The sequence below is a fragment of the Astyanax mexicanus genome, chromosome 4 (assembly GCF_023375975.1).
Source record: "Astyanax mexicanus isolate ESR-SI-001 chromosome 4, AstMex3_surface, whole genome shotgun sequence".
Classification (NCBI taxonomy): Eukaryota; Metazoa; Chordata; class Actinopteri; order Characiformes; family Acestrorhamphidae; genus Astyanax; species Astyanax mexicanus.
The window spans coordinates 9,443,161-9,467,139 of NC_064411.1; the positions used below are offsets into that span (position 1 = coordinate 9,443,161).

Genomic DNA, 23,979 nt, shown 5'->3' on the forward strand with positions numbered 1-23,979 from the left:
ATCACAAGAATAACTAAACCTAACTGTTTTTAAAACTTCACATTTTACAATTTTATATCATAATAAATGTATGGTCAACATTTTCTAAATAAGACTAACCGAGTCTCCTAAATCTGAGTGACTTATAACTTTTGTACATTGTACATTGAGGTTGTTCTGAAGTGATCAATCAACCGAAGCTTCCTGAAGTTAACAGCAGATTGATTCATTTCCAGCAATAACTTTATTTTTAATATACAAAAAAAGAACAAAATAAAACAATACTTATAATGCACACAAATGTTTTTTTATGTTAATGATTTAATTATATAAGTATTTCATTGTTGTACATAGATATGAACATCTGTGTGTGTAGTATGATGTGAGGTAGTGCAATTGGCTAAATAAATAAACACTTTTCCAAGGCAAAAACACAAGTGAACAACAGAATGAAAAAAATAATAGAAAAAAAAAGTTCAGATAGCAGAATAGTTTGTTGTTAAGGGTGAACTGAAATGGACTTAGGTTGTAGTGAATCATGATAACAAATACAAACATTTGTTGAATAGCCCACCTCCATTCTCCCCAGCATTCTGAAATACAGCGCTGTTAGCTAATGCTCCCAACAGACCACAATGCTAGTGATAGGGGCATAGCTTAACCCATACAAAAAAAAACACTATTTTTACACCATTAACAACAAACTCAAAGTAGCTCCACACTTCACTGGTAGAATTCCAAGGATGATGATATTTAAAGCAAGGCAGTGAGAACTTTAAAAGTACACAGATAGTTTATTAAAAACACTGTTTATACACACAGTGCCTACAGATAGTTTATTAAAAACACTGTTTATACACACAGTTCCTACTGATATTTTATTAAAAACACTGTTTATACACACAGTACCTTCAGATAGTTTATTAAAAACACTGTTTATACACACAGTTCCTACAGATATTTTATTAAAAACACTGTTTATACACACAGTGCCTACAGATAGTTTATTAAAAACACTGTTTATACACACAGTTCCTACAGATAGTTTATTAAAAACACTGTTTATACACACAGTTCCTACAGATAGTTTATTAAAAACACTGTTTATACACACAGTGCCTACAGATTAGTTTATTAAAACACTGTTTATACACACAGTACCTTCAGATAGTTTATTAAAAACACTTTATACACACAGTGCCTACAGATAGTTTAATAAAAACACTGTTTATACACACAGTTCCTACAGATAGTTTATTAAAAACACTGTTTATACACACAGTGCCTACAGATAGTTTAATAAAAACACTGTTTATACACACAGTGCCTACAGATTAGTTTATTAAAGCACTCTTATACACACAGTTCCTTGTCGTAGTTAAGCCAGGAAAGGTCTGATGACAAGCACGAATGAATAGGTAGGAAAGGGGAATAGACTGGAAAATTAATGTCGGGGAAATGCATAACTTTCCAGTTGTTGCTGAAAATATCTCTATAATATCATTTTTAATCATTTCTTGTCAGTTGACTTATTGTGGCTTGACTAGCTGAAGGTATTGTGTATATAAACTATCTGTGTATATAAACTATCGCACTGTATTTCGGAATGTTGGGGGAGATCGGAGGTGGGCTATTCAACAAAAGTTTATACTCGTTATTGACTACAAATCAAGTCCATGTATATAACTTCTCCCCTAAACTGAAAAGGAGAAAACAGGGGACGAAAAAACAGATTATGGGTCAGATTAGAACTGGATTAGTATGTGAAAAGACATTTTTAAGGCCTTATGCCTCTGTAAAAGCTGGGCTGTCAATAGAACAAATAACGACTCCCTCATAGGAAATGTTTACGATGATTGGAAGGTGCTTAATTAGCTGATCAGTACATTGTGTGGAATGATGAGCTTCTCCATATCTTCTGTCAAAAGGAGAGTGGTGTTGCTTCCCACAGAGACTCCAGCCACCACTATCCCTCTTCTGTTTTTTTCTCAGGTTTCTGCAAGTAAAAATATTTTTTCCAGTTTTCACCATTAAACAGTCGAATACCGAAAAATTACAGTATTTCTCATTTGTCAATATTTCCTGGGACAGCACGGAAGAAATGACACTTTAATGTAATCTAAAGTAATCAGTGTACATCTTGTATAACAATGTGAGTTTGCTTTGCCCTTGAAACAACTCAACACACAACCATAACAACATTAACACCACCTCCTTCAAACAGCTGCAGTAATAATTTACCTCACAATATTCAGATGTGTAATTTCTGTAAGCTGCAAGAGGGCAAGTTCTGCCAGCGCTGCCTCTCTCCACAGCGCCACCTCGTGGTGCTTTCCCTCTTCTTCTAAGATCAGTTCACCAACAGGAACAGGCCCATCTCTAGTGGCTTGCATCCGGGTTGAAATTAGCTATGAAAAACATAGTGTTAAATAATGCTGTGAAAATACACTATAACCATACGGGGGACTAATTTTGTGGTACCACTTTAAAATAAGACTACCTTTATAAAGGGTTTATAAATGGTTTACAATTAGTTTATTAATGGTTACTAATTAGGATGTAAATGTCTTAAAAATAATTCATAATCAGTTATAACACATACATAGAAAGGGCAACAATGACCTGTTATGAAATAATGAACCCACAGCCATCTATATTGTTGCCCTTTCTATATATGTCTTATAACTGATTAAGGCATTTACAACCTAATTAGTAAGCATTAATAAACTAATTGTAAACCATGTATAAACCCTTTATAAAGTCTTATTTTAAAGTGGTACCAATTTTGTTTTGTGGAAGAATGTATTTAATTTACCCTTAACCATTTTATACACAGTCAAGTCAGAATATTATGACCAGCTCCATACACCATACACCTATGACCATACACTCACTGAGCATCTTTTTAGCTCCGCTGATCATAAAGGACACTCTGTATTCCTGTATCTGTTTCTCTGTGTACTTTATTATTAAGTTTGCTTGGAAAAGTCAACTTACTGTTCTTCGTAATCTTCTTCTTATTATTATCTTATTCTGCGCTCAAAATTTAATCACTATCTCCTCCTACAGCTTGTAACGTAGAAATACTAAATTTAGCAGTATCGTAGGACCTATACCCGATTAGGTTGCTTGTGCTTTTTAAGCGATATATCGTACGTTTTTCGTAAAAACTTCGTAAACGTGCACTTTTTTTCCCCATAGGAAATGAATAGGGGACAACTTTGAACATCCACATAGGTCACAATTTTTGAGATATGAAGACAAAAATCGGACGTTCTTTACGGAAATTTCGACGATTTGACGTTCGTAAATTGTCGTACGAAGTTTCCCCATAGGAATGAATGGGGGGGCCTTTCTCTCCCCTGCTCTTCCAGTACTGTGTGTGTTTGGAGGAGCTGCTGTATGGAGCAGATACTGATCAAAAGTTTGGACACCCCGGCACCCCAGCCAGGGCTTAGCAACCAGTTAGCAACACCTTAGCAACCACCTGGAAAACATTAGCAACTGCATGGCAACCACTTTAGAAATGATAGCAACTGCCTAGCAATCAAATAGCAACAGTTTAGCAACCACCTGAAAAACGTTAGCAACTGCCTAGCAACCACTGAGCAATCATATGGAGTTTGTTAGCAACTGCCTAGCAACCATGTGGAATATGTTAGCAACTGCCTAGCAACCACAATAGAAATGATAGCAACTGCCTATCAACCGATAGCAACAGCTTAGCAACCACCTGGAAAACGTTAGCAACTACCAAGCAACCACTTAGCAACCACTTTAGAAATGATAGCAACCGCCTAGCAACCAGTTAGTAATCAAAAGTTTTTAGATTTCAGCATTTAATCAAAAGTTTTTAGATTTCAGCATTTAACCAAAAGTTTTTGGATTTAAGCATTTAACCAAAGGTTTTTAGATTTTAGCATTTCATCTAAAGTTTTAGCATTTAACCAAACATTTTTAGATTTAAGTGTTAAAATCCTCCACATGTGTCTAGGAAGAAAAATATGGAGAACATAACACATGGCTATCCTAAGTCAAAGAGCCAGCAGAGTTTAAGTAAGAAAGAGGAGAACAGGCAGTAAATAGCGGTACAAAAATCTGATTTAATTTTAGCTTCCCACCACTCATTTGCACATACAACAAACCATGGCAGTATTTACATTATTTACATATGCTGTATAAAACAACAAAGAAAGTACCACTCTGGGAAATGTAAACTATGGACGGTGCTACAGAAAAGAACACAACAAAACATAACCATATTAAACTACCTAAAGCCAAATTAAGTACAAAAAGAATATAAAGAAAAGATACTCCCTAACTAATAACCTAAATACAAGGGGTAGCACCCGCCCTCTTACCTAGGGACCAATAAAAACAACTCCTACATGATGTAAAAATGTACAGGTGCACCTATTTTACCTGTTTGCATACCCAGGTGGTACAGAGTTGTATTTTAGCCAAAAAGAGGGATTAAGTTAACCACATCAGAGAAGTAATACAATAAAATTAGGCTACAAGAGCGCATTGGCCTTAAAGCATACCCCATGGTTCTCTCTCTGTCGGCCATCTTGGTTCAGGTCCTTTTGTAGTCTCCACCCACAACTCTCTCCCATGGCTCACCTGAGAGAGAGAGAGCGAGAGATAGAGAGAGAGAGAGATACTGCACGTAAGCATTTAACCAAAAGTTTTTGGTTTTCAGCATTTACCCAAAAGTTTTTGAATTTTACCATTTAACCAAAAGTTTTTGGACTACTTCTCAGCCAAAGTATTTGTATTCCACAATTTAGCCAAGGTTTTGGGCTTTAGAATTCAACCAAATTTGCTCCATTGCTTCATCAGTAAAAAATATTTTAATTCCAATTTAGTCAAATAAACATTTTTACTGATTATAATTTTGCATAAAGTGGATTGGACAAAGAACAGATAAAGGTAATATATAAGATGTAAACAATATAGGTAAGATTGTGATATCAAGACTTGCATATTCTTATGTATTCTTAAGTATTATAAAAATGAAATAGAAATTATGAATTTCAAGATAAAGCTCCACCTACTGTACCCACCCAGAGAGCATAGACAACTGTACTTTTAAATACTGTGCATAGTATTTTGATTGTCAGTTGCAGCCATAATTATTCTGATCAGCTCAGATATTTTGTTTTGATGCAGGAATACGAAGCCTTTTTAGTGTTGCTGCTCTCAGTTCTCTGTGTAGCCATGTGTTGGGGTTGTTGCTTTGTCTTTAGCCACATAGGTTAGGAGATGATAAGGAGATTCTGAGACTTCTGGTGGACTTTGGTAGTTCACTGGTGCTTGGAAGGGTTCTCTGTGCAGTCTCTCGACTGTCCATTGTGGCTGTTGGGGTGTTGTTGTCCCTCAAACAGAAGTACATACAAAAAATTGTTCATTTGTGATTAAAAGTAATTCCATAAATGTTGTTCTAAGACACTATAGGGTGGGCTTTAATTCATATTAGCCCCCCCCCAATATCAAACCCACTCCAACGCCCTTGATAGCAACAACCGCAACGTCCACCACTTGCCAGCCCTCTGCCTGGGAAACCAGGAGTTTGGTGATACATTTCACTCGGATGGGAGACTCCTTTTTGTAGGGCGTCATCGGCCGTGAAAACATTCTGTGTAAAGAAAAGAGCACAAACATACAAAATAACATGTTTATACTATTTTATTCATTATGTTTCACTTAATTTATTGTATTACCCATGATTTAACGGTTCATATTCAAATATTTTATTAAACTATATATTATTAAACTGTTTTTGGACTAAGTGGGGCTATTTTGCTGTTATTGTTCTGTTGTGTAACGCTTAGCACTGATTAAATATTACATAATAAAAAATAATATGAAAATAATTAAAATAGATATTTTTTTACTTAGCAGCACTTGTGTCCCCATTTTAAAGTGTCTGGGTGGAAACAACACCACGCATCTCTACCAAGCAATTAAAAAAGATAAAAACCCAAAACAGTTTAATATTATGGTTTATTCTCCCAACCAATCAACAAATAAAATATTTGCATATGAACAGTTGAATCATGGGTAATACAATAAATTAGGTGAAACATAACAAATATTTTATATTTAGTCCGTTGTGCTCTTTTGTTTGCACAGAATGTTTTCACAGTCGACGACTCTCTACTAAAAGGAGTCTCCCATCCGGGTGAAATGCATCACCAAACTCCTGGTGCCCCGGGCAGAGGACCAACAGTTGGTGGACGGTGCGGTTTTTGGGATGTCAATCAGACACATTCCTGAGTGATTACTTATTGGATAGAAAATGCTGTGTGGTAATCTGAAATTCTGTGCTGAGTATTTGTTTATAAACAGTCTGACACTCTTCTGAGGTAGAAATCAGACAAACAATAAATCTGCTCTGGGAAGTCATTGATTCTGACCCACCTGAAGATGAAGGCAGGGGAGAAAAAATAAAAAAATTCCCGCACCGACCGCGCCGTCTGCGTCCTTAATAAAAACTTTTAAGAACCAGGGAATGGCGAATAGTTTTATACAGTGCATGTGATAATGTGGTTTACAAATCAGACATTAAAGATAATGAACGTCTAGCATGAACTATTATTTATATCGTCTCATTGCTGTGTGCATCTGTAACAAAACATTTATAGGAACTATTAAAATAAAGAAATAGATTTGTGAGCCTGTACATACATAAGTGTAAATCATCCAATACAGTGTTGGACGAAATTTATATCACACTATCGTTTGTTTTGTTACAAACAGTATAAAAGCTACTGCCTGTGGCTAAATGGTGGAATGCCAATACTTTTGGCTGATTGAGCTGTGTGCAAAAACTTTTGGTTAAATGCTAATATCCAAATACTTTTGAATAAATGGTGGTGCAGCACAGATATGCCTCTATATGGTTTAGTATATCTTCAGCCCAGCAGTGTAAACTCTTAAAAGCAGAAACTGTTATGATCATAAACCACAAGCACATGTCTTTCTGAAAAATGCCAATTATAAAAAATACTTTCATAGTGTCACGAATGACCCAGGCAGGGAGACGAGGAGGCGGACACAGGTGCAGGTAGGAGCGATATAAATAAATAATTTATTAAATAAATAACAAAAGAAACAAGGAAACGAGGAACAAGTAAACATGTAACAAAGAAACACAAATAACCACTAACAAACGAGCGATGATAATAAACAAATAAGAAATATATATATACAAGGGAAATAAACTAGAAAAATAAACAAGGCAATAAACTATAAACGTGAAAACAAGAAATAAACGAGAAACAAATGACTAAGGTTAAATACAGGGAACATAGAGCTAAACAAGAAACTAAACTAGACAAGGGGAACTAAACTAAGCAGGGCAAGGGAGAAAACAATGGAAATAAAGGAAACTAGAAATATACACGAGATAAACACAGAGCAAGGACTAGGGCTATGAAACGCGGAGAAACACAGAGAGACAAAACAACAGAGGTTAGTGCAAAGACCGACGGAGACAAAGTGGTAGACGAGGGCTATTTATAGTACATAAAACACACTAGAATTGGAAACACCTGGGGAAGGGGCGGAGCTACAAATGAGACACACATGGAAAAGTACTGAGACGGGAGACACAGGGGAGCACAGGTCACGTGGGGAAGAGACACACAGAGACACGAGACAGGGCTAAGACCTGACACATAGGGTTTAAAAGGGCTGATAAAAACCTTTAGAAAAACACTGCAAAACACCACAAAACCAGCAGAAAAATATAAAAACCATAGAATATTTGTTTTAGCAGGAAAAGATAGTAAGCTTAATTGAATGTGTTTAAATTCAAAAGACAGGTATAAAAACAATTAAACACATTTTATTTTGAATTAGTTTAAACACAACACACACAATCAAAAATCAAAAGCACGAACACATACAACCTCACCCCCCAAAAAAACCCTAACAGAACATGCTAAGAAATATTACAATCTGAACACAAAAACTTGTCAAATTACCACATTATGGTTCATTAAAAAGTGGGCTTTCAATGTTTAAAATGACCTCCCCTTCCCTCACAACAGTTACTTTTAACATCACCACTCCACACAGTGGCGGGAACGCTGAACTCCTCCATGGTGTCACTGAGGAGAACAGTCTCATCGCCTTTTGTGGAGATTCCCACGATCTCCATCTCCACTGTGATCTTCAGTGACTCTGGTTCCTGTAACACAGAACATGGTGATAGGAGTAAGTTTTAACAGTCTACATTCTTTTCTGGTACAACAGCACAACAATAAAGTGTTAAACTACGGCACTGTAGTTATTAGTAGTGATGGGTCAGACTCTTAGGCGGCTCTTTCAAATAAACGACATGCGCTGACTCCAGAGAGTGAGCCAATTTATATATATATAAATATAAACGTATAAATTAAAGTTTTACGATGATACATATAAACCACAGTAGAAGACAGCATAAAAATATACATTAAGGAAGAAAACTAATGATAGAAATAGTGAAATACTAACAAGAGGCAACAGTGAAAGCTCCTCATAAACTCTTACAGTTTTTAGGCATTTCTTATTATTAGCTCTCTAAAGGTTTTCAAAAGTGGAGTAAAGTCCAGTAAGAATATATCAAATCAAGTATTTACAATGATGATAGTAGTATTTACTCAATAAAATAATAATATTAATAATATACTTAAAATCAAGATCAGTGTATGAAAAAAAAACATATATATCACCAAGGTTCACATTTACAGAGATTTTAGTTTTCTTCAAAAAGAAAGAAGAAAAGTCTTGCCAGAATTAAGATACAATGGAACATAAAAAAAGATGATTCACATTCTGATTGACAAAAAGAGCATTCAACATTGAAGTGCTTGATCTACCCACACCTTACACATGTGACCTCGCATAAACTGTGTTTTGTAGCAACATCAGCTCCGTCTTCCACAACAGGGCAGATCATAACAGAAACCAATCAAACCCTCAAACATGAGCTCCTTTTTATGTCAATCTTTGCTAAAGTTTTCAAAAAACATCACCTGGATGCTTGTTTTTTTTTATTTGCACAATTATTTTTTATTTTGTTGAGTGACACTTTGTTGATGGTGTTCAGCGCTGTTTATTTCACTGTATAGAGTTGCACATTTGAAATTAATATACACATTTACATTGGACCTGTTTGTTTACTTGAGATGGGCCTTTGTTTTTGTATTTCACTATTTATTTTTATAAAAATAAAGCCATATAAATAATATATATTTTATATATATGTTTAAACTCTATTAATTCATTGTACACATAATTTGGTAATAAATTGAATTAAGCAACCAAAAAATATAAGTAGCTACTTGGAAGCCGAAAGAGCCGGCTCTTCTTATACCTCTTTTCCACCAAAAAAGTGCTGGTGCCGGAGCCGGTTCCAGGGAACCGTTTAAGAACCCTCTAAGGAGTCACTCACTACGTATGTAAATGTGGTTTGATTTGTTACAAACAGCAGAGATGTAGTAATGATTCAGGACATTCAAGGCAGAAATTAAAAATGATGCAGTTCTAGCATACAGTTTTTTATATACATTTTTGCAGTCTCATGGCTCAGTACATCTGTAACAAAAAAAAATCTAGGAACAATTAAAATCAATAAATACTTTTTTTTTTTATTTAAATACATTTTATGAAGCCTATACCTATGTAAGAAGTGTAAATCATCCTTTACACACAATAAATTTCTTCATTAAGGTGTATATACCTTATATAAGGTGTATGGCTATACATATGCCTATTGGGTTCTGTCTTTTCTTCTCAAATTAATGCACTGAACTGACGCAGCTCTCTGTAATGAACGTCAGTCGGTAACAGATGCTGTAAATACTAAATGCCTCTTAAGAATATTTTTTTAGTTGGAGGACCATTGCTGTCTTAGAACTCCAGGCCAATATTTAATAAAAATATATTTGTTTAAAAATTACAAAAAATTATTGGAGACAATCAGTGATTTTAAATTATTGTCCAGCCTTAAGTATTATGTATAATTCATATTCAATATACATATCAGTGGTGTGCAGTAAGGCCTCTAAGGGGCTGACCAAATGTGCATGTAAATAATTACATATTTTTTTATCAGGATGTATATAATTATTGCAAGTGTAAGCATTTATTTTATAGATTAACGAAAAAACAGCAACTAATTCAAAGCATTAGCCTGTGTTTTTCGTTGCTATAGGACTGTATGATTGACAGCGGTACTGACCAATCGAAGCTCTTTAAAATGTCTTCTGCTCACGTGTCCGCGGACCCTTCTCCTGATTTTGAGAAGGGTGTAGTAATGAGTCTATTAGAAAAGTCTTAGGACAATCTAACCAATAAGACTCATGCTTTTCACTCCGGGGGCGGGGCCATGGCTGCCTAGCCCCTTCTCTGCGCTCGGATGAAGGGGTCAGGCTACGCGCATTGATTAGTAGTAAAACGGAGAGCGCATGCTGGATTAATTAAATATTTAGCTAACTATCATGGAAATAAGACAGATATTGTGTCATATTATATTAAAAAGCCTTTTTAAAGGCTGCCCTTCAATGTGAAACTAAGTAATATGCCGTGTGACTGGTGATTTTTGTGTGTACTTAATGTTTTGGCTGCTCTGGCGTCCTGTAGAGATACAAATGAGTGATATTTGTTAAACGCCTGTACTTGTAGGAACATTAAGCATTTATTGTTGGGTCTATTGTATGCTTTTGTAGTTTGTAGCTGTATTTGTGGACTGTTTATGTGTATTAAGTTCATTGGAACTACTGGTCTGAATCTTCAGGTCTGGAACTTAAGCTGGTTCTCTGGCTCTATAGCAGTGGTCTCAATCTTATTCTATCTGGGGGCCGCTGTAGGTAGAGCCTGGGTGAGGCTGGGCCGCACAGGACAAGAACACGTATTTTATTCAACACATTCTGCCAGGCCAGGTGTTCTGTCGAGTGATGCTACCCATCGATATGCGCTTTCTAAAGACACTGCGCATGTGCTAACCTACATTTGTATTATTATTTCAAGTGTACTATAATAATTCTGTTTTTCTAATATTTTTGTTCATTTAATAACCTGGACTCACTGTCATTACATTGTCAAAGTGTAATGGCAATTAATAATAATAATAATAATAATAATAATAATAATAATAAAATATGATCTTAAAATAAAAAAAAGATTATAATAAACTCTTACTACCATAACTTTACCCTGATACGGTGGTTTAGACTATCCAAACATAGTACATGAACTTCTGCTGGAAACATGCTCTAATATTGTGCTACTTTTGTGCTTTTACCATTAAATATACACAAAAGGGTAGCACGGTTTGTCAGGGTAGCACAAGTCGACAGAACACCAGATCTCTCGTCTCGCCGTGTGGGCGTATCTTGAATCCAAATAAGGCTACAGGTGTAGTCAATTTTAAACTTTTAATGATTAAATGAACTTTACTGTGCTCTATATAAATCCATATTTTGCCGTTTGTGTGTGTAAGGCTCGAATGTGTGTGTGTGTGTGTGTGAAGTCCCTGATTGGCTGAAAGCAGCGCGGCGGCTTGATTCATTTGAATAAAGAATGCGGGGTTGCGTTCAACGCAACGCAACCCAACCCAGCCGGTATGCAGTGGCTCTCTCCATTGAAGTGAATAGGATGCGATGTGCTGTTGAAGATACATCAGCAATGTTATTTTATTCTTTATTCTGTTTATTGTTTATGTAAAAACTGGGTTTGCAACATTGAACATTAATCAAGCAATCGGTTATTTACACTGGAGGAGGACCCTCATTTACTGTGCCGCTGAACATTTACAGTTTAAAAGGGATTAAAAATATTATAAATAAAATTAGAAAAAATAGAAATAAAAACTAACATTTACTATAGACGGAAAAAATACAAAGATAAAAAAGGAAAAATAAAAAACTTTAAAAAGATCATAAAAATTAATACATCAAAAATAAAAAATATATATCTTATGAAAAAAATTATTTGATCAATAAAAATAATAAAAATATTTAAAATGAATTCAAAAATAATTAATATAAAATAAAAATTCATTTAAAACAAAATCAAAGGCTTTCTAATAGTGCGCAGAATAATATCAGTTTCAGTTAGTTTCGGTTTCAAATAATTGAAACAGCTCACCAAAACCTCAACCTATCCTTTATATTTGACAATATTTGATTAACTTTACAGGTCCTCACTCATCTTAATTAATTTAACTAAACTGAGTTGTTATATTATTTGAAGCCTCGCGCTGAATTCAGCTCGGCGATGCGAGAGAGAGAGAGCGGCGCATTTTGCCTGATTTCTCTTGATTGAATATGAGTAAATATTCGAATTAAATACCATACATTTGGCTACACTTTATAGGACTTTATTTATTTATTTATTTTTTAATCGCAGTGCCATGCAAGCTTTCAAGCTCGTTCTGCGTGACTGCAGCATTTTAAAGCGCAGGAGAGATTTTAGTCAATTAATTAATATATACATTTTTAAAATAAATTTGCCCTGGGGATAAGAAATGAACGCTAACATATAGCTTTATATTGCTGTGTATTTCAAATGTTTTTTAAGGTTTATATACTTGACATGCAGCACCAGATGACAGGGTGATGCTTTATTTTTTTAGATATGAAAAAAAAAAAAATTAAAAGTGACTTTCAGTTACATAATAGCAAAGTGAAATGTGACATAAATGACATAAATAAAGTTATGTCCAGTTCTCCAGCTATTGAGTAAGAATAAGCATCTGTTAAAATTCTGGACAGCAGAATGCCTGTGTCTGCTCTATTAAGCTTAGTCTGTGTACTAAGCATAAATATAAATCCTTATAACTGTTTGATCCAGGTGTTAAACTGTTGTATTAATACCATTTTAACGTTTTTCGTTTTTATGTTTTGAAATTCGTTAGATTATATTTATGTCAACATTTTGGGTTAATTTTCGTTTGTTATTTTTCTAATAATAATAGAAATTATATAATTAATTTATATATATAATTAATTTATGCACTCATTAATATGCCATACCACATGTCTGTCTTTGTTAAAGAGCATAATATAAAGTATTTCAGCATGAAAGCACGTATTTGTAATGTGTCACAGCGTCCTGAATCATTACTACATCTCTGCTGTTTGTAACAACACGTCTCGCAATTGGCCCGCGGGCCGCGAGTGTGAGACCCAGGGGCGCAGATGGACATTTTGAACTGGGGGGGACCAAGCTGTAAAATTATATATATATATATATATATATATGCTGCAATAAACTTTAGAATAATCACTTTTCTGATCAACACTAGCCATACTGAAACTGTTATTGGTCTGGTATGTCAATATGTCCCCAGTGCCATCTGCGCGCATTCTTACACCATGATGCCAAATCACTGACATCCTACTATTCCATATCACATTGTTTGGTTTTTGAAAAAACGCTGTCATTGTTTTTTGTTTCTTCATTGCTACAGCCTAGGCAAGACCAGGAAGACAATGTTAACATTTTACATCTTATAATTTCAGTTAACAGCGACTGCTTACTAAAATAACATCATAATAACATCATACATAAAATCAATGGAGAGAGCCGCTGCATGCCTCGGTGCATGCCGGGTTGCGTTGCGTTTAACGCAGCTCCGCCCTCCGGCTCAACTTTATTCAAATAAATCCGGCCACCGCACTGTGTCCAGTCCAGCCAATCAGGGAAAAGCAGGCTGCGTCCAGCCAATGAGGGAAGAGCAGGCTGCGTCTTCACACACACACAAGCCTCTTACACACACACACACAGAACAGGCGCCTTTCAACCACAGAAGAGAAGCTGAAAGCGGCAGAATATGGATTTATAGAGCTATAGGTTACAGTGAGGTTGGTAAAAAAAAAAAATATTAAACTTATGACTGTCTACTTCTGTTGCTTCATTTTAATTCAAAAACGAGCAAGGAGATCCAGCGCAGCGGATTGCTTTGAAAAAAAGTGCCAGTGGACACGTACCGTAAGGAGCTGGTAACTGCCTGTGTCTGTAGTCTACAGGCAGTTACCAGCTCCTTAGAACCCCGGACTTGAGAAGGTGCGTTAAATTTACATTGGAACTGGAACACGGAGCTCCGAACAATGTAACCTCTGAACTGAACGCTTCCTAGTTTAAAAACGAGGGCATTGTGGAACACAGAACTCCACAAACGTACAGTTAATTAAATTAAAACCCCAACGTTTATGCTTGTAGATGGTAGATTTCGGATGAGGTCACTATAATCATCTGCGCCCATGGTGAGACCCCTGCTCTGTAGTGTTTATGCGTCTCATTTTGACCCTGTGGCTATAAAGACTTCCTAAAATCAAACTTGGGTAAAGGGAGGAACTAGAAGAGTTTGTGATACAGAGAGGAAAAAAGGAGGAAAAAAAAGAAGCGAGCCAGAGCTCAGGGTAAAAACTGGCATAAATTTACTTTTATGCAAACTAAGATCCAAAACTGAGTGACTGTAGACAGGTGTTTCGATTTCATTGTCCAACCCCGGTATGTCCCAAATGTGTCTATAAACTGGGTATAGGATATATATGATAACTCAATAAATTTTATAAAACTTATTTTCTTTTTTTTGTTTTCAGCTCAGAAAGTCCTTTTGTAACGTTTGTAATAATACTTTTCATTAATTTAAGTAATGTATTTTTGTCCACAGATCTTTCAGACACATCCCATGTAAAAATGTCCCCAGAGCTCGTCAAGCTAGTAATACGGTTAGCTTATTAGAATAGGCAGCAGTGACTTCATTTAACTCACAATAGAAAAAAGGGCAATTCTGTTTATACTCTTTTTCCTAAAGTTCATAATAATACTTGTAAAGGGTTAATCATTTAGTGGGTGTTAACATATGAACAGCTCAGGCATGAGGGATTGTGGTAGCTGCCTACCGTTTCATACACAGCCAGTCTATCTCTGCTCTCTCCTACTGGTATGCAGATTAGTGTCAAACGGTCAGGTTGTTACCGTCATTTAATGGTCCATATTATGTCAATTTACATTTGAGATTTGTAGGTATAAACATACACATATTCACACTTGCATATCCGATTAGCCTAAATTTTACCCTGTATATTTAATTCCCAGCGCCAGAGAGCTTTATTTTCGTGATAAATATTTCTTAAAACTGCATTGACACTAATGTGGTGACGTGTTTGTGTGTGTGTTGGTACATGTAGATCAGGTGCAGCAGTGCTGCTGGGGTTTTTAAACACAGGGTTCAAACACCTTTTACCATGTAAAATTCAAGCACTTTTCAAGCACTTTCAAGGCCCATTTTCAAGTTTTTTTCAGCACCTTTGAGCAAAGTGGTAAACTAATGATAACGGTGATATCTCAAAACTGCGATTCAGCGATAATCAATATATTGCAAAACTATCCTCCACACTTCACAGCGACTGAGCTACTGAGAAAAAAAACACTTCTATGTAAGTAAATAGCAGGAGTTATGGATTTATTGGTGTCAGTTTCACACAAGTTAAATACCAATGTTCTCAAAATACTGAGTATCTCAACATAATGTGTATCCAATAAATTTCATTCCACTTCACGATTGAAAGATTATTGATCTACTGTTCGAATTATGATGTATCTGGCATGATACGTCATAAAGAAGAAAAGGAGATCCAGTCCAAAATTGTAGTTCCGTCAGATTTTATTCAAAGAATCTTCTGAGCAAAACAGTTTTTTTGGATACATCAAAAATTGAGTAAAAAGATTATTGAAAAATTGAATTGAAATAAAAAGGTGAAAATAAGAGGAAAACCCCAAAGGTGAGAAAAGTTGGGGTTTCCAGAGTTCTCGGCTGTGTGAACAGGACCTGTGGCTCTGTAGTCCCTCTCGGGAGAAGCTCTCCCGCCCAACTCTACTCTTCTTCCTAGACAGAGTCTAATAAAAACAGGCATTCGCCTGGCCTCAGTCTAATGGTGTGTGAGGAGGCTCCTCACACCCCCCGGATCCTGATACTGATAAGCCGTTATTCATCCTATACGTCAGCCGAGAACTCGGTCACCCCAAACTTATCAGACTATAGATTACATGTACAGAAACTCATGGTTCTGCTGGAAAAAATCAATCATGCTAAGTTGCAAGAAAAACGGCCTTGCTTTGAGCACAAGGACACAATATACATACATTCTCAGTCACAATGTGAATCATCATGAATCGTGCTAAATGCTTGAATAACATACTGATTAAGTTAAATGCTGATTTAGTTACACACAGATTAACCCTTTAATCAATGAACATAGTAAGGCAAAACTCCTCCGTATTCTTACACACTTGTTAATTCTTCACAAAAAAAACAAACAAAAAAATCATATATTTATGTTTGAAGCCCAAAATGTGGCAAAAGTTTGAAAAGTTCAAAGGGGGGCCGAATACTTTTGCAAGGCACTGTATATAGTGGTTGCTTGAATGTATGTTTGGCTGTGTACAAAAGCTTTTGGCTAAATGCTTAAGTTGAAAGAATAGAAAGATTGCAGATCTTGCAATATAAAAGCCTTTCATTGAATCACATAGATATGAATATGAGTAAATACATAAGGTGATGTAAAACAACGATAATAGCTGGTACTGGATAAAACAATCAATAAACTAAATGGATTAGATATTTTTAGTACCTTTAGAGATATAAAAAAACCCTTTAGCAAAACGATACCAAATAAGGAAAAGATAACAGAGTATATAACTTTAGCAACACAACACAACCAAATATCCCTGTAGATTAACTTGCAGATTTTTAATCAGACTGACTGAACCATAGACCAATGAGAAAACCAGTAGAGCAGGGGTGTCAAACTCATTTTGGCCGAGGGCCACATTGGCATATTGGCTGTCCACTGAGGGCCAGATGTAACTTATAAATGTAATAAAATGTAACCAAATGTAATATAAAATGAATGTAATTACTCCTTAATGTTAAATAACTCTCAATATACTATTTATTCAATCAAATATTACAGTTGCATGGGAAAAAAATGTTTGCTTGTTGCTCTATTAACATAAATCCTTTTAATTTGTCATGTTATGAAATCCAAAAACTCCATCAATCAAGAACCAAACTATTCAAGTGAATAGGAATGACATAAAATACAAGTTACATTAACTTTGATCAAAACGTTTGATACTGAAATAAGGCTTAATAAATATAAAATTAAAAATTGTGAGCTGTTAAGAACATGTGATAGATTTAGCATTTCCTCAGATTTAGCAGTTCCTCATACAACCACTAGTCGGAGCTGCAGCAGCAGCAGCAGCACAAGCCCGCAGTCTTTACTCAGTCAGAGCTACAGCCCAGCCACGGGCTACAGGGCTCAGCTGAGGCAGTCTGGAGCGTTTTTACAGTTTTTAAAATTCTTCTGTGTAGAAAATAAAGATTTTTAACCCCACTAACCGGATAATACAGCTCTCTACAGTTCATCTTTCAGCCCAAGCAGCTAACAGCAGCAGTTTAGAGCAGCCGTCACAGAGTCACTGCTCGGATTACATTATAAACAGGTCAGTTAGCGCGCTGCTAACCTCAGAATGTTTATAACTACGGAGTTTAGAACACACCACGGCTGCAAGGTTAGACTGTTGAAGGCTACTGAAGACTAATTAAAGGCTATTGGAGGTTATTGAAAGGGTTATAGGGGGCAGAAATCAGTACAGGCTGGTTAGATAAGTGATTCACGTGCTCCTCCTTTGCTGAGGTGAAACTGTGACTAGCGCTGTCACAGTGATGTTTATTAACATCATTAAAACAGATTTTGTCAGCTATTGTCTTATAAATATTTACACAGAACTTATATCTCTCCTAACAAGCGTTTATTTTGGTCAGTAACACTCTTCGTAACACAAAAGGCATACCGGTCTTTCATTACATTACATTACATTACATTTGGCAGACGCTTTTGTCCAAAGCGACTTACAATAGTCAAGTACAATGTAAAATAAGTTTAAAGGTAAAACATCTTTGGATAGGGATAAAAGGAGGACAAAGGGGAATAATAGGATAGAGGAGTGAAGGAGAGGAAGAAGGAAATGAGGTTAGAAGTAGTTAGTGTGTTAGAGGTGTTAAGAGAGTAAGTGCTCTTTGAAGAGCTCTGTCTTCAGGAGTTTATTAAAGATAGTGAGAGATTCTCCTGATCTGATAGTAGAAGGTAGTTAGTTAGAGGTGTTAGGAGAGTAAGTGCTCTTTGAAGAGCTCTGTCTTCAGGAGTTTATTAAAGATAGTGAGAGATTCTCCTGATCTGGTAGTGGAAGGTACTTTGTTCCACCATTGGGGAACTCTGTATGAGAACAGTCTGGATTGCTTTGTGTGAATGTTTGTTTGGTAAAGCGAGGCGACGTTCACTGGAGGAGCGCAGCGGCCGGGAGGTAGCGTAAGCCTTCAGGAGCGAGTGCAGGTAGGAAGGAGCCTGTTCTGTCATCACCTTGTAGGCGATTGTAAGAGCTTTGAATTTGATGCGAGCATCAACTGGTGGCCAATGGAGCTCAATGAGCAGCGGGGTGACATGTGCCCGTTTTGGTTGGTTGAAGACCAGACGTGCTGCAGCGTTCTGGATCATCTGGAGTGGTTTTACTACACAGGCCGGGAGGCCAGTTAGCAGGGCATTGCAGTAGTCGAGGCGTGAGATGACGACCGCTTGCACCAGGAGTTGGGTGGCCTGTTGCGTCAGGAACGGTCTAATTTTTCGGATGTTATAGAGCGCAAAGCGGCAGGACCGAGCAACTGAGGCCACATGGTGCGTGAAGGAGAGTTGGTCATCAACCATAACACCCAGGTTCCTAGCAACCTTTGTCGGTGAGAGAGAGAGAGAGAGAGAGAGAGAGTCGATACTTATAGAGAAGTTGTGTTGAAAAGATGGTTTTGCTGGTATAACCAGAAGTTCAGTCTTTGAGAGATTTAATTGAAGGTGATGCTCCCTCATCCATGAGGATATGTCAGAGAGACACTTTCGCCTTGAAGAACAGCCCTCCGTCTGCATCAACTTTTCTTTTTCTGGACATTATGGGATAAACGTTTGTATGTCTCAATTCCACCCGCGAAGTTACGCCTTCCCTCCGACAGGGTTTCCACATCAATGACTACACTGCCGTGTAGTGGCAGTAAGCAGTAACTTCGCGGGTAATACAATCGACAAGCATTGTGGGAAATGTAGTTTTTGGTCAAAGAACGCTTCTGACCTATTTATTATAGACACTAAGATCTTACAAGCTCTCGCTTGGATGTGGCCACATTTGGCCCGCGGGCCTTGTGTTTGACACATGTGCAGTAGAGGGAATCAAGGATCCTGCAGTCTTACTGCTGCATAGCCTGCTGAGTGTTGCTTTCAGTATGGAAACTACAGCTAGACCGTTTTTTTGTTTTTTTTTTAACTCTGAAAAGGATTTTGTTGGCCTTTTGTTGCAAGCTAAGAATATTCTCTACTCCTAAGAATACTCTACTCCTTTAAACTACGACATCTAAATTTTAAAAGACTAAGTAATGCTAATCTAACATCTGGAGCAAACACTGGCAGTGCCCTCGCTCCAACTACAAACTACAAACGTGGAGTGGAGGAAAAAATAAAGAAAGTTTTTATATGTAAACAATTGAGAATGTGTTAAGGCTGTAAATGACATAAGTTGACCAAATGATCATTTCCTACTTATGGCAAAGCATATTCAATTTTTAAACCTAAAAATGTCCCAGAATGATAAAATCCTCACTTTTGTTTATTATTAGTTCTAAAGCTAATGCTGAGATTTAATATACGATTTTACTCTGAGCTAGCATCATCGCTTTACTATTTATTCAGCATATCACTGAAATTTTTTTAAAAATGTATGTTCCTAGTTTATGCTGTTAGTGGTACCATTTATGATTCTGTGTGTAAAAAATTCTTAAAACACAACACTAAGTGTTGAAGAGCTCTGCAGGCATTAACTAATGTAGGTATACAAACATACATAAAAACACAGCATGAAATTCAGTAAACATCATCTGGATAAGATTCATTTTTCTGAACCTGTAAAAAGCCATTTTTAAATGAAGTTCTTGTAACAGAGTGAAGATTTTGTGCATGATGAGGTGTTTTTGGCTGTCTGAAAGATTTAAGGTTTGCATTTTTTATGGCAGAGGAACAGATTTGGGATACTTTTCTATCTTTTGTGAATGCACTGATGTAATATAAGTTCACTCTGTAAAGTGAAACTCTTCCCACAGTCTGAACAGTGATATGGTTTCTCTCCTGTGTGAATGCGCTGGTGTATTTTGAGATTACTCTGTTGAGTAAAACTCTTCCCACAGTCTGAGCAGTGATACGGTTTCTCTCCTGTGTGAATGCGCTGGTGTTTTTTGAGATCACTCTGTTCAGTAAAACTCTTCCCACAGTCGAAACAGTAATACGGTTTCTCTCCTGTGTGAATGCGCTGATGCAGTTTGAGATTACTCTGTTTAGTAAAACTCTTTCCACAGTCTGAACTGTGATACGGTTTCTCTCCTGTGTGAATGCGCTGGTGTTTTTTGAGATCACTCTGTTGATTAAAACTCTTCCCACAGTCTGAGCAGTGATACGGTTTCTCTCCTGTGTGAATGCGCTGGTGTTTTTTGAGATTACTCTGTTTAGTAAAACTCTTCCCACAGTCGAAACAGTAATACGGTTTCTCTCCTGTGTGAATGCGCTGGTGTTTTTTGAGATCACTCTGTTTAGTAAAACTCTTGACAGAGTGCTGATGTTTCTCCATGTTGGGACTTGGCTCCATCTGTCTGTGAAATGTAGCAAACAATTTCTGCGTTTTCAGGAGATTCTTCTGGATGGCTTGTGCTTCACCTCTTTCAGCAGTTTAACACTGTTCTTTATTAAATATCCTGGTTGTTTATTCTGGAAAAAAAAGAAAAAAAAATTGTGTATTAAAATAAAAGCAGGTCAATTAACCAAAAATAACTACCTACATTAGTTACACTATATGGAGAAAAATACTGGGACACCTTCATACTACAATAAAGGCTTCAGTACTTTTATCCCATTATAAATTCACAGACATTTTAATATGTAGTTGTATCTTGACTGTCAGCAGGCTGCAGCTGCAAAATGTATGTAGCAGAAACACTGCTGCTGTCCAGCACTGAATACAGTGTTATACTACTACTTTAGTATCACACTTTACACTATAATCCATACTACTAAAACTTGAAGCTCGGCTGCGCTCCGGTCCACACCTAGAACCTGCCGCTATGAAGCCGAGCGGAGCGCAGTGCGGCCGAACCGAGTTCCTCGATTAGGCTCGGCCCTGATGCAGAATTTTAGATTTTAGATGCAGAATGAGCACACCTGATGCTTCCACAAGTGATTAAACAGGAGAGATAGTTGAGGGAGGCAGGTCTAATTCAGTGGTTCGGCTTTCAAAGGTCTGATAAACTTCAGCTTGCTCCCAATTGTGCCGGAAAGTGGAGTTGACTAGCAACGGTAATGCATCTAATCTGTTCCACCACCTCAAGCAGTTTCACTACACACAATATCTTCCTTATTCTGGCTGGAGCACTTATGTAATTTATGTTGTATCTAAGTTATTTATAGTTGATATAGGTTTGTTTATTTGACGGTGATATCGTGTTCCTTTTATATAAATGAAGGCTTTCTGCATTCTTTATCTTGGATGAGGCACTTTTGTTTTGATCTGTTAAATATGTTTACAAAAGGATAAGAAGCTCTGCCTCTGTTGTAATGTAAAGTTATTTATATTGGTAAAATGTAAATAGGTTATTGGTTTGTGTTTGACAGAGATGTCATGTTTTTATATTGCTACATGCAAATAAAGGTGAGCATTAATTCATTCTGACCATTTTTTAATTTCTAAAGTATTATACAGTTTTTTATGAGAGGAGGCTTTAAAGACAGTAATAGGTACAGATTTCCATTGCAGGGATTCCTAACAGTTTTTCTGAGGCCTTCCAAATATTTATATCGATATCGAAATTATATTGTATCGACCGAAATTAAGGAATGTATCGTGATATAAATTTTGGCCATATCGTCCAGCACTAGCTGTAAATATGTTATACTGCTCTAACAAAGTGTATCTCATTTTATCTTATAAATATCTTTGTAATTTTCTGACTTGCAGTATATCTCTACCCCTCACCTTTTATAATCAAATATTTAGTTTTTCAATACAATAATTTCAGTGACCGGAAGCAGAAAAAGCCTGTATTAAATGTATATGCTTGATGAAGAGTCTCGACCTACCCCTTCCTGTTTTTATGTTCTAGAAATTAGATAATATTACTTTTTTTATTCAGGTGTAGGACCATTTATGGGATAATTTATCTGCATACAATCACAGCTCCAGAAATGACATTAATCTGTTTTAATAAGGCAGTATGCCATAAATATCGTAAGAAATAATGTTGCCAATATTTTTGTACATCATGAACTATATTACCCTGAAATATGGAGCCATATCACCCACCCCTAATTATCACATTCAGGGTAGTACTTTCTTGCTGTTTTAAGCAAAAGAAAAATTCACACTGTTTTCATTTCCTATTATATATCTTCTAGAGACATTTTATATATGTTTATGTCCAGTATAATTTATTTTACTTTAATCCTGCATATATGGAGTGCATTATTACCCAGCAAAAAGCTACATATCGGCCCTTCGTGGGCTAAGTGCGGGCACTGTGGGCAGGGGCTAGCCCATTAAAATTCCAAACAGGCCCAACATGGGTTTTCTGTGGGCAGCCTGTTCATTGGCTGGCCCACTCAAATCCTATAAAAGGCCGCTGTGGGCTAGCCTAAACTGGTCCAGTGCATTAATGCCCCTGTAGGCCCAGTGTGGGAATTATTTGGACAGCCAACACTTTGATGCGCCCACACAAATCCCAGGCAGGCCCACTGTGGGTCAGCCCACATTCAGCCTGCACCATTTCATACCCTGAAGGGTCAGTGTGGGATATATGTGGGCAAAGCACAGTTTAGCATGCCCACACAATTCCCATGCAGAGCCAGTGTGGGTCAGCCCAAATTCAGCCTGCACCATTTCATACCCGGTATGGGTTATATGTCGGCAACCTGCACTTTGGCATGTGCACACAAATCTCATGCAGGGCCACTGTGGGTCAGCCCTAATTCAGCCTGCACCATTTACACACTGTAGACATTGTGTGTTATATGTGGGCAGCACGCACACATATGTGAGCATGCCCACACAAATCCTATGCTAGGTTACTCTGGGTCAGCCCAAATTTACCATTCAATATTTTACAATCTGAAAGTTTGTGTCATAACAAGTTCATATGAAGGGTATCTGAATATTTTTTATTGTTTTTGTCTGTGAGAGCTAGGTAGATTAGCTAGCTTAGTGGATAGGAGCAACACTGTGTGAAATGTAGTATCAGCTCTGAAAGATTTTCTAAACCAAAAGTGGAGAAAAATCAAGGTACCACAGCAGAGTTGTGCAGAGACCTTTGGAGGGACACACACACACACACACATAGTAACATCTCATATTTTTCAAGACATATACTGTATAGCTATACATTTTTATTTATAAAAATATTTTTATTTAATATTTTGGATAGCTACGAATTTGCTCCATGGTGCTGATTCATAATCTCACCTTTATTACTGATTGTGCTGATAATAAATAAATAAAAATATTAAATTATAAATGTATTTGTGCTTGACTATACACTTTGTGTAAGCCAGCAAGGTTATAAAAGTTACATATTTTTTTTTATTTTTGCATGTGATATTTAATTGTGAGGATCATGTGACCAACGAATCCACCCCCCTCCCCCTCCCCCCTCCCTGCACGTCCCTTTACCACAGAGCAACGATCAAGCTTAAAGGCAAAGTCAGTGAGTGACTTTGGTCTGTCAAAGTGACTGAAAGGTAAGTTATAATTTCTGTTCTACTATACGCTTTTCTATTTTTTGCTAAGATATGCTAATGTGGTGCTAATGCAGTTACCACTCTCAGGTTATTGTAGCATTATAAGGGTAGCTATGTTGAAGTTAGC

General features: G+C 36.6%; 4 protein-coding genes across 8 annotated transcripts in view; 1 reads left to right on the forward strand and 3 right to left on the reverse strand.

Annotated features, from left to right (window-relative positions):
• The window catches only part of LOC125801539 (gastrula zinc finger protein XlCGF49.1-like), a 143,742-nt gene that overhangs the window by 102,138 nt on the left and 17,625 nt on the right, over positions 1 to 23,979 (reverse strand). Inside the window, exon 2 of the mRNA XM_049478355.1 lies at positions 19,983 to 20,837. Within this exon, the coding sequence (XP_049334312.1) occupies positions 20,116 to 20,718 (603 nt within the window). The 5' untranslated portion in view covers positions 20,719 to 20,837 and the 3' untranslated portion in view covers positions 19,983 to 20,115. The remainder of the gene's footprint in view (positions 1 to 19,982; positions 20,838 to 23,979) is intronic.
• Positions 1 to 23,979, reverse strand: part of LOC125801664 (zinc finger protein 271-like) — a 102,210-nt gene that overhangs the window by 58,726 nt on the left and 19,505 nt on the right. The gene's annotated exons all lie outside the window — the stretch shown is intronic.
• Positions 1 to 23,979, reverse strand: part of LOC111188756 (zinc finger protein 665-like) — a 427,711-nt gene that overhangs the window by 43,821 nt on the left and 359,911 nt on the right. For 3 of the 4 annotated variants that reach the window (XM_049477572.1, XM_049477570.1, XM_049477569.1), the window contains exon 3: positions 15,626 to 17,508. The exons of the other annotated variant lie outside the window; for it this stretch is intronic. The gene's annotated coding sequence lies outside the window, so the exon portion shown is untranslated. Of the gene's footprint in view, positions 1 to 15,625; positions 17,509 to 23,979 lie in introns of those variants that run through there. 4 annotated transcript variants of the gene reach the window in all.
• The window catches only part of LOC111188587 (NACHT, LRR and PYD domains-containing protein 14-like), a 252,123-nt gene that overhangs the window by 9,975 nt on the left and 218,169 nt on the right, over positions 1 to 23,979 (forward strand). The window lies entirely within an intron of this gene.